Source organism: Sphaeramia orbicularis, chromosome 16, assembly GCF_902148855.1.
Source record: "Sphaeramia orbicularis chromosome 16, fSphaOr1.1, whole genome shotgun sequence".
Taxonomy (NCBI): domain Eukaryota; kingdom Metazoa; phylum Chordata; class Actinopteri; order Kurtiformes; family Apogonidae; genus Sphaeramia; species Sphaeramia orbicularis.
In genome coordinates this window covers 12,586,860-12,598,873 of record NC_043972.1, presented here as the reverse complement: position 1 = coordinate 12,598,873, position 12,014 = coordinate 12,586,860, and the positions used below count along the sequence as shown (strand labels likewise).

Here is a 12,014-nt window from a genome sequence, read left to right as displayed (position 1 = left end):
TTAGTGAAAAATGAACAAAATAAGATAAACAAATACTTTATGGTCAAAAATGTGTTCAGTCTGTGAATCCATGGATCCTCTGCTCCAGAAATAATGTCTGTGAAGAGATGTCTTATTTTGGACAGTAGTCATGTTGGTGAATTCATATTCATGATGGAGAAAGAACAATCGTACAGTTGGATTTAATGTTTGTAATTCTGTCTAAACTTATTCATTCATATTCTGATAAAATACACACAATACATTTAATGTACGACTGAACTCATTTAACAGTTTACACAGATTGATTTATGTACAACTACAGACTAATATGAACATGTTTCTATCTCATGCATGTGAATGTTTGGACATCAGTTAATCAAATGAATGTGACATAATACACAGTTCTGGTTCATTGCCTTTGTGTGCATGGGACGGTGAACATCATGTTCCCTTATGGAGGCGTGTGACTGGTCATTATCTGTCATAAACACAAAATGACTGAAGACCAGGTGCACATCTGCTGTCGGACTGACACCAGAGGTGGAGGCTTTTACTTTTCCTGGAGGGTCAGTACATCCTGTCGTGTTCCAGCTTGATGCCACTCCCTGAGAACCAGTAAATGTTGGGGGAGGGGCTGGTAAAAGAAGGTCTGGCCAAGTTCAGCTGAAGTTACTGGAAAACACAGCGTACGTCTGAGGTCATCAGGGGCCGCGGGGGTTTGACTCTGAGGACTGAACACAAGGCAAAACAAAGAAACAACCATGAAAATGATCCCACAGCTTCAACAGGACAACACAAAGAGGACCACGGACGAGACAGACGGGGACCATCCACGTAGTATTAAAACAATACTGAGGACATGTGGACATTTAGTGAGGAAGTAGTAGACGTCAGAGGACACATGGCATATTGTGAATGTCAAAAGGAAACTGATGAAAGTGCATGTGAACAAAGGACATGACTTTGGGTTTTACTTTCTGTGTTGTTCATTGAAGTTGTCGATTTTCTTTGATTCTAACTTTGATTATACCATGAAACAAAAATGTAAGATAAGCCTGTAGTTTGAACTCTAAACCAATAAAGGAAATGTAAGTTTTCCAGCAGCACATGGACTTTAATAGAACTGAATAGAAGCAATTAAGAAATGATTGGATAATTACAAAACTAGAAAAGCACTCAGAGAGCGCAGACCTCCGCCAAGGCAGATCTGCCACCCCACCCCCGATCACCACCAAAACTTTATCATTTGTTCCTTCTGCCAGTATCAACATTTCCTGAAATTTTCATCCAAATCCGTCCATAACTTTTTGAGTTAACTTGCACACAGACAGACAGACAGACAAACAAACAGACAGACAGACAGACAAACCAACGCCGGCAAAAACATAACCTCTTTGGCAGAGGTAATTAAAATACAGTAAAGATGGGGTGAAAAAAATGTCAGAGGAATGCATAAACATAGCCAATATTCCAGTAAAATCTAAAAGTTAAATTGTGGTGAAGTAGTGTCATAATGCATGTATTTGTGTGTATATATACTATACATACATACATATATATATATATATATATATATATACAGTATATTTTGATATTGAGGATGTGATTAAATTATATAGATATAAAATTACTCATGACATAATAAGTAGGTTTGTTATTTTAATGTGACTAGTTTTAACAATGTTGACACTGATTATTTAGTGAAAACCTTTAACTATAGCCTATTTAAAATAACAGATTATACAATGGTCTAGGTTACTTTTCAAGTATATGTCACCTTCCATTAAACAGTCGTAGTGGTCAGTACTTCCATTAAAAACCTGACTGCAGTGAAATGTAGAATTATTCTAGAGGAAAATCTGAATGAAAATATGTGTGAGTAATAGCACGTGCAAATAAGATCAGTTTATAAAAACTGTTGTAATTGATACCTATGTCATCAGGTCAGACAGAATATAGAACATATATGTATGACAGCTAAAGGAATAATGAATTGTTTCATAATTAAATTAATATAAGTTATTGATAAAACTAGTTCCACCGAAAGTGTCGAGAAGGTATTTTGTAGGTTTTACATGTATTTCTTGGATTTTATTTTGTATTTTCTGCATTTCCCGGGCCGGACAGCGGAGGGGGTTGGACAGAGGAGGAGGCCTGACAGTAGAGGTGGCCGGACAGAGGAGGGGGCCGGACAGAAGAGGGGGCCTGACAGTGGAGGGGGCCGGACAGTGGAGGGGGCCGGACAGTGGAGGGACTCCACGGTGGAGGTCCTGCAGGCAGACAGTCTGACAGACTCAGGAGTTCTGGATTTCATTTGGATGCATCTGTCACACATGAACTGCAGACATGTTTTAGACAATGAAAGGATCAGAAGGATATTTAAAGGTCGTCAGAGAAATAATGACAGGTGTTTGGATCCATCATTGAAAAGCATTTGGTCATTTACTGTCATGATCAAGTAGATGAACTCACCTCCTCCTCCAGTGTTATTCAACCTGGTTCTGAGAAGAAGACCTGGACTTGGACCTGATGGGAGTTTTTCATCTTCAGCTGACCTGAGGTTCTTGTCCTAAACCCATCTGCGTCCTGCTCGTGCTCCTCTTCATTGTTCGACCTGTGAACCTGAGCCGTGTTGGTTTGGATGACGGTCCTGGAGACACGTGAGGTTGTCTTTAAAGTCTTGTCATGTCCTGTTAAACTCACAATGTCCACATTGGTAGGCCTGTGTCTCATGTCTTTACTTCTGAGTGTTCTCCACCACCACATCATGAACATGCTGATGGGGACAGGTGTGGACTTCCTGTCCTTTTAATGTTAGAGTTATTGAGCCTGTTTCAGTAAACAGGCTCCAGTCAACCTGGTGAACCTGCTCAAATACAGACAAGGACTGGAGTCCAAGCATTAAAGCATACGCACAAGTCTGGGGTTGTCCTGTCATGAGCTCAAGCAGCGTTTCAGAGTTCGGAGTAAACGTACATGTACCAAAGAGCAGTGAGGGTTTAGCCCAAACCATAAATGTTCTCAATAGTATGCTGGAGTACGGCTGCAGGACCACAGCGTTAGGATACAGGACTGGAATTAAACATGGAAGTCCAGGGTTCACAAACACCATGGACAGACAGACGGACTGACCCAAAGACAAGTGACTGGTCTATTTGTGTTCATTCATGAACTGAGTACATTCAGCCCAGTTTGATTTGAAGCAGACCGGACCAGGAAAACAACATGTTTTAGTACAATAAAAATATTAAATTATGACAATATTTACATTTAAAAACTATTCTTTCACACAAAACATAGGAATAACCTGAAAAAACTGAAGTTTTGTAAGAAAAACATGTGCAATTTTAATAATACTATGTCTCAACTTGTCATTTTATTTATTTATTGTTGATGTGGTATGACTGTTTCTGTGGAGCGGTGACCGTATTTTGAATTTCTCCTTGGGGTCTATCTATCTGTCTGTCTGTCTGTCTGTCTATCTATCTATCTATCTATCTATCTATCTATCTATCTATCTATCTATCTATCTATCTATCTATCTATCTATCTATCTATCTATCTATCTCTTTTGTACATGTGCATCACACACATTTGGTAACAGGTAAAATTATACTAAAAATTTGGAGTTTGGAACTAAAATTGGACCAATTTGTCATTTGCTCAGGTCATTATTCTTTTTGGTAGTTCTTCTAGGTTCAACTGGACTGGTTCTGCTCTTTTGAAGCTAAACTAGTCCAGCTGAACCTCAAAGAACAAACAAGAAAAATGGAGTTCTTATCATTTAGGCTATAGATTCTTCTGTTATTATTTTACTTTAGATCATATTGGTCTGTTTGTGGGACCTGAACTAAAATGATTTGAACATCCTTGATCCTTAATATCTTCAGTGTAATTTTTGCATTTCATAAATTCATCCCGCAGGCCGGACTGGATCCTTTGGTGGGCCAGTTTTGGCCACATGTTTGACCCCCCTGCTCTACATAATCATATTTTCATGTATAGGCTGTAAATATAATCCTCACATGCTCTGGATATAACATCCTTCATGGTGTCAGATACAGTAACAGTGTGGTCATTTTAAAAACTATCTCATAATAACATGAAGTCATGATGGAAACAAAGTCAAATCGAACATGACGGCGGAAATATCCACAACAAAGGCGTCAAACATGCGGCCCACGGGCCAAAACCAGCTTGCCAAAGGTTCCAATCCGGCCCGCAGGATGAATTTACAAAACTTACACTGAAGAATTTAACAGTCAAGGGGGTGAAAGTGGTTTTAGTTCAGGGGCCACAAAACAGAACAGTTCTCAAGTAAAATAATAACACAATAATTTATAAATAATGACAGTTCCAAATTTTTCTCTTTGTTTTAGTGCAAAAAATAATACTAAATTATGAAAATATTCACATTAACAAACTATCCTTTAACAATAAAATGTGAACAACCTGACCAATATCAACCTGAAATGAAAAATCAAATATAATTTGACCAATATTCTGCCTGTTACTAAATGTTTTGTGCCTTTGTAGATCCGATCCATAATGCACACGAATAAATGATAAGCTGAGACACAATATTGTTAAAATGACACTAAATTTTTTTCATGGAAATTTCATTGTTTTCAAGTTGTTCACATCTTTTTTTGGATAGCTAGTAAATGTAAGTATTTTCATAATTTAATATTATTTAAGTCTTCATTTTAATCTGTTTCTCTAAACTAGAGAAAAGTTATTGTAGTTGTCATTATTTACAGGTTATTCTGTAATTCTTTTAATGGAGATCCAACTGGGCTGAATGTGAAACCTGAACTAAATTGAGTTTCACAGCCCTGGCCTACAACATTCCACAACAAACGAGTGAGTGTTGAGAACATCAGGACATGAGTGGACATGGCTGAGATGGAATAAAACTCACGGATCATCACAATAAACGAGAATGAACTAGTTAAAAGACATTAGCACACCCAAATGTACAACTACCCTCCTACAGCCACCATTAGAGCGCAGACTGGAGCTACAGCGCCACCTACCTATGATCAAACATGCACACCACTTACAGGTGATGGGTTGAATCTTCCGCATTTAGCACCAGAATCACAGGGTTTGGATGTTGAATGTTTGGTTTGTGCAAAAGCTCCTACTACTTAACAGGAACAGAGGATTCACAACCTCAGCCTAAGTCAGAGTGTTTTCCTCACCATTATTAATTCCAGATGAACCTACAAAGGGTTAAGGACTGAATGACTGTGGATTTATTCAGTGTCGGCTAACAGAGGAGCTAAATGTAAACACTCTGAACTAGCTATGCCGCTAAAGCTAATTAAAGCTAATATTTGGAAGCTAACAAACTAAACTAACATGAGCAGGTGAATTTCAATCACTGACTTCACTCCGGTCAATTTGTGTGAAAAATCTCTCTTCTGTCCATATTTTGTTTGGTATTCTAAAGACACACTGTTCTCTAAAGAAACTTACATACAAACACAGTAGAACTTAGCACTAGCAGTTGCTAACAAAAACTCCCGCTATTTTGTCATGAGGACCGAACCATTTCACATAAATCACAGGGTCCACTGGATGTTTAATTTATGCCAAAACAAGAAACCATTTATTTTTTATTTTCTTGATGTTTTGGAAATGTCATCGCTAAAAATTAAATACAGAAAAGATTAGATAGAGATCTGTCAGGTAGGAGTCCTGCACATGTCGTAACCCCCCCCCCCCCCCCCAACAACCCATAAGATGACGTTGGTGGTAGTAACCCACCACCTCTTCCTCTTTTTCGTTTTACATTCAAATTGAGGTTTTGCACATACGTCACATGATCACGTGGTTTGCTGCTTACGACGCCATATTGGTAGGCAAGCTTTTCCTTGGATCGTACAACGTGTTAAACGATGGACCTGCTAAACTCCCGTGTGCCGTTTATTACTTAGCTTTCACCGATTATAAGTTAGGCATAAAGACCGCTCTGTTCCATTGGTGGCAGCGGTGGTTCTGTTCTGTCATCATGTGGTACGGTGATGAAGACCCCTTTAAACCTACCAGGAGGGCTTCCCCTGGCCTATCAGCCTATAGAGAGAGAGTGATTGTGGATCTACCTGCTCCCTTTGAGTTTCCTCAGCTGGGTGAGGCAGCTGGAAGTGGCAGTAGCGGGGAGCTGGTGAGAATACTGCCCACCCGTCTGTGCAAGTCTGCTTTTCTACTATGGGACAGCCTTCCCGATGCGGTCAAGTCAAAATATGCGGCCGTGAAAGAGAAGATGGGATCGGGTTTTAGACAGAGACAGTTAATGGACCGTTTTAGAGCTAACATATCGGCTCGTTCACAAGTTCCGGGGAGTCTGCTATTTCTTGTTGTGACTACTGATTAATTAAGCCCACCTGGATAAATCAGTGTGTCCAATAATGAAAGACAGGAAATAAAAGACCCACCTGAAATTCAGGAAGTAGTGGGACTGTGCATAGAGTCCATTTACCTATGTATTTATTTAATGTAGTTTATTTTTTACTCTGGGTCCATTCTTCATATATATATATATATATATATATATATATATATATATATATATGTGTGTGTGTGTGTGTGTGTATATATATATATCAGGCTTTTTATTTATTTATTTGACTTATATGGATACAACCATAGTCCAGATGGTTTCATCACATACTATGTATTTTGTTAAATCTGTAAGTATCATCAAAACAGAGATGGGTCACTTAGATAAAGATGATGGTGAAAATAATTCATTTACAGTAACACAAATAAGACCAAATATATGGTGGATGATGGGTAGTTTTGGTTGGATTGTCATATGCACATAAAATAATTGAATATATAGTGAGTAAATGCTGTTTGCTGATTCAGTACATCTCTACAGTTTGTTGATTTATTCTTTTTTTTCCAAGACTGCAGAGTTTACAGTTAACAGACCTGTACTTACCACAGTGTCCAGCAGATGGAGCTACAGCCTTTATAAACCACAGCTGTAAGTCAGGTTCCTGAACTGATGCAGTCCGAGGTGTTGATTCCACCTGAACAGTTACTATGACTCCAGGACCTCCATCTTCAGTACCTTCATCGCCAGGACCTCCACCTCTACCAGTTTCATCAGGATTTCTGTTCTAGTTGATTCAGTTCAAGTCAATCCTGTTTCTTCTTCATTTTCTGAAAACAGACCCTCATCACAGCAACAATAAAATATCTATAAATATATTAAATGCTAAAATATTTGATTTGGTTTTGGCCTAAAGCAGAAAAATTAAACTGTCTTCATAGTATCTCACAGTTGTATTAATTCAAGCCTTTAAAAGGAAATAAATGAACAGAGACATCCTTAAGTTTTCACATGTACTTTAACTGGTTTTATGACACGTTTGTTATAGAACATACTGGACCATGTCTTCAGCTTCACTGTTTCATATGTAAAAGTGGTTCATGTGGAAGTGCACTAAGTTTATTTATATATATTTATTTCTATAATAATGTGGAATATGTTGGATAAAAGACAGTGGTTATAACTGTACTAAAACCATCCAATACAAACAGAAGACCACAGTTCCATGGTTTCAGTGTTTGTTTTATAGAAACTCTCTGGATCTCTGACCAGTGACACTCCTCCGTTCATCTACACATGGAAGTTACAGATTATCGTAGTTAGGACTGAAACTATCTACACCACCGTCAAAGAGTATGGTGGACAGAAAAGCACAGACAGGTATTAGGACACAGCCAGTGACCAGGATCTACACATGACGGGTTACAGACGGGACAGTGGACAGTCTGCAGGACGGGGATGGGGTGGTGTCGGTGGACAGCAGGATGTCTTCAGGGACAGTAGGTCTTATTTTTGGACAGTAGGTCTTCTTTTTGGACAGTAGGTCTTCATTTTGGACAGTAGGTCTTCTTTTTGGATCTGCAGACTGTCCATCAGTAGCTCAGGTGGACATTAACGTCACCCCTCACAGGTACACATCAGTCTACGTCATGTAGCTCTAAAACAAAATTATAAAAAACAAAAAGCTTCTCAAAAGCATCTGAATGTCTGAATCCGTCTGCTCCTCCGTGATGTCTCCTGTTGGTTTGGACGCCGGCGTTCGATTGACATCTAACAGTCGCACGCACGACCTGCAAACAGAGACAAAGATGGAACAGAAGGTGAGATTCAACACGGAGACGAATCTGTGGAAAACCATGGAGTTGGACAGAAACGACCCCAGAGTTTGAGTCTGAATTGTCTGAGTGGTTGTTTTACTGCCACCTACAGGTGGACAGGAGCAGTTTGGAGGGCTTCTGTCCAGGATCTGCTCCACTTTGAATCAACTGGGTTCAATCATCTGCACCAGTCAGACCAACATCAACTCAGGTAACATCTGGTCCTGGTTTATAATGGATCCTGGTTTATAAAGGGTCCTCGTTTATACCAGGCCCTGTGTTATACTGGATCCTGGTTTATAGAGAATCCTGGTTTATACTGGATCCTGGTTTATACTGGATCCTGGTTTATAGAGGGTATGCACGTGACGTCACCGCTAGCGGAAGTCACCGCGGTTCCGTCCACTGAGTGGCAGAAAGAGGAAGATGAGTAGCGGCTTTGGCTTGAATACTGCGAAAACTTTAGAACAATCTAAAAAATGAGGAAGAGCTGTTGTACCATTGATTGCACAAATAGGTTTAAAAAGCACTCGGAGCTATCGTTTTAGTGGCTACCTAAAGTCAAAGACAGAAGAAACAGATGGATCACTGCAATTCATAGAAATAACTGGAATCCAGGCAACGAAACCTGAATTTGTGGTTGGCATTTCGTGTCAGGTAACGTTAATTTATGCTGTGCTATTGCGTAAAATCATACCTTAAATTACATATGGTTTTGGCTAACATTCCTTCTTAGTAAAGTTCTTAATGTTAGCATCTGTCATTTAGTTCTATGTTTCATAACTGAAATGTTTTTGTCTTCAGTTGTGTGATTCTGAACCTTGTGCTCTACATGATTTGTGAACTAGCTTAAACTGAGGCCAACCTAGTTTTCCAAATAAGGGGGTACTCTAGCACAAAGCTGTTGTAGCTGTGTTGTATCAAGTATTTGATGTGAACTCTACTTAAATCTCCACAGTACCAGTAGATCATACACCCACTTGGGTCAATACTAAGGGTTCAACTCCAGTAAATCAGTGGTGAACTGAGCACTACTGCTGGGCCTTTACCTTGGCAATCACCGCCAAGAAAATACGTCTGCACTGACAGAAAACCTCCAAAACAATAGTATGTTGAATTGAAAGCACTCACCAGCTGTAATCTTCTAATTAACGATGATGAGGATGTCAACAACTCTTTGGCTTTTTATGCTTTCAGGCTTTGCATTGGGGATTTTCCCGGTGTTGAAATCAGGTTCATATAAATGTCAGGATATGTGATTTTCGGCCACATATCAATGTTCGTAGACCACTTGTTGTTTGGTAGCTTGTATGGATCCATGTCCAGCCCAATGGTCTTTCATTTCATGTTATATTCCACATTTTTCCTGGTCTCGCTGTAGTTACTGCCATGCTCCGCCATGTTGAGCTGGTTTGTTTTTGCCACTCAGTCTGACTTAGAGGGGCGTGGCCCAGGGGGGAAGTGATGTATGTGCATTCTCTCTATAGAGGGCCCTGGTTTATACTGGATCCTGGTTTATAGAGAATCCTGGTTTATACTGGATCCTGGTCCAGTAACGACCTTGAATGGTTCGAGGTGAACTTGCCGTTCCCTTGACTGTGAAACCTGATCCTGATCCTGGTGGGACTGGACTGAATGCAGATCCATCTGGTTTTCTTTGTTTTCTGATCCTGGTCCGTTGTGGTTTTGTCTCCGGGTCCGTCCGTCTGCCAGAAACCCCCTGAGTCCCAGCACCTGTTGAACAGCACGCAGCACAGCGTCGCAGCCAGGCATTATGGGAGATTTCCTCCTGCCATCGGAGCACGTGACCAGATTCCATTTGGTCAAACAGATGGACCAGTAAATATAAGCTGTGTGGGGTGTCAGGAGGGTTCTGAAGGACGGAACGAGTCCAAGACCAGAGGACAGAACTACAGACCAGAAAAACCAGGACCATCGGACCCGAGTTGGCTCGGTCCGTTTGTTTCTGCATTGTATGAATAAATCAGTTTAAGGAGAATTCTCCTGTTGGATGTTTTCATTTAGAATAAAACCAACATAGATTCAATGATATAGTTGGATGATGAAGAAGATGATGGTCCAGACCAGGGCTGTTAAACTCCTTTTCTCTCAGGTTCCACATTCAGCCCAATCAGATCTGCAGTGGGTTGGACCAGGACAATGACAGCAGAATTGTTTTACTTCAATAAATAACATTAAACCATGAAAACATTTACTTTTACAAACTATTCAAACAAAAAAAGATGTGAATAACCTGAAAAAAATGACATTTCTTAAGAAAAATCCATGTAGTTTGAACCATATTGTACCTCAGTTTATCATTTGTACATGTGCAGAACCGATCCAATCTACAAAGACACTAAACATTTAAGAACAGGCAGAACTTTGGTCCAATTACACTGAACGTTCCTTGGACTTTTCAGGTTATTCACAGTTTTTGTGGAAGGATAGTTTGTAGATGTGAATATTTTCATATAATTTGACATATTTTACACTAAAGACAAACATTTGTTGTCATTATTCACAGGTTATTATGGTCTGGTCCACTTTAGATGGAACAAGGCTGAATGTGTAAGACGTAAACACATTTTACCACCCCTGACACCCTCGTTAATAACTTAAGTGTAATTATTTCACACATTAATCCCATGGATGGACCCTTTGGTGTCCCGCTTTAGGCCCACGGTCCACATGTTTGACACCTATGGTCCAGACTGTCCAGGACCATGTTCATTTCATTAAACTCATGACATCACCACGTATCAGACCAATCAGAGCCTGTTCTCACTGACCCTGGTCCGTCAGCATCTGCTGGGCATTGCTTCCCGTCCTCCTCCTGGACACAAAAGAAACCACAGAGTCAGAGAGACAGTGGAGATGAAACACCGCTGCATCTGCGTTCATGTTTCATATTTAAATTCAGCTCCTCTGAAAAAAAACAACAAACTGCACTTTCATATGTATATAAAGTATTACAAGAATATGGACAAGTGGATATGCATCAGTGGCAATTTCTCATAGACTGCAAGGGAAGCCCAGCTTCCCCAAAACTTATGAAAATTAAATGGTTAAATATGTTCGGTTGTGTTGACATTTTATTGACTACAAATGCGTTAGAACACGTTCATCTCAAAGATGAGTTCGTTCAGAATCAGCTTTATCACAAATCAACAGACTCGATGTTGTTCACTTCTCATACATTCCCGTTGCGCTGTTTTCTCCTACGATCTGTGCTCAGTGCATTTGTCCGTAGACTGCGGGCGTCTATGGGCTTCTATGGGCTTCTATGGGACTGAGTGGAACAGTTTTTTTCAGTGCCTCAAAACTGGACGGTAATTGGATAAATGCCGCAATGTTGTCCCGCCCCCAGACGCCGGGCATCTCTGGGGTTGAATGGAGCTGTGGGCGGAGCTCAGCCGGGCTGGACGCCAGAATCCCATGTGCTGATTGGAGGATCAGTCAAAAGGCTGAATCCCGTTTGATTGACAGCTATTTTGAGATCTGCTCCTTCACTGACACAGTTCAGTTTAATACCGTCGCACATTCTGCTGCGAAGTCAGGAGAGAAACCACTACGAAATTACTCGTTCATTTCTTGCACTGTAAATAAAACACACTCATTGTACTTCCTTGTTTCAATTTAACACAATTTCAGTGTTTTCTTGTTTCAGTTACATAATTTCATCATTTTTTGTTTGAGTTAAATATCGTTTTGTAGCTAGTTAAATCAATCAAACTGTCGGCTAGGTCGGAGTGAAAGGAGCATCTGTAGTTTAAAAAGGCTGAAGTCTTACACCCACAACACAATGGGCCAAGGCCGTCTCAGCAGCCTAGCTCTGCTGGACATTGAGAGGACACTGGTCCAGTCCCTGG

The 12,014-nt window shown here is 40.1% G+C and overlaps 1 protein-coding gene across 1 annotated transcript in view; it reads right to left on the bottom strand.

The window, feature by feature from the left end:
• Positions 1-7,819: 7,819 nt before the first annotated feature.
• The window catches only part of fxyd3 (FXYD domain containing ion transport regulator 3), a 17,066-nt gene continuing 12,871 nt past the window's right edge, over positions 7,820-12,014 (bottom strand). The window contains exons 7-8 of the mRNA XM_030157355.1: positions 10,935-10,978; positions 7,820-8,115 (exon numbers count right to left, since the gene is read on the bottom strand). Of these exons, the coding sequence (XP_030013215.1) occupies positions 8,096-8,115; positions 10,935-10,978 (64 nt within the window). The 3' untranslated portion in view covers positions 7,820-8,095. The remainder of the gene's footprint in view (positions 8,116-10,934; positions 10,979-12,014) is intronic.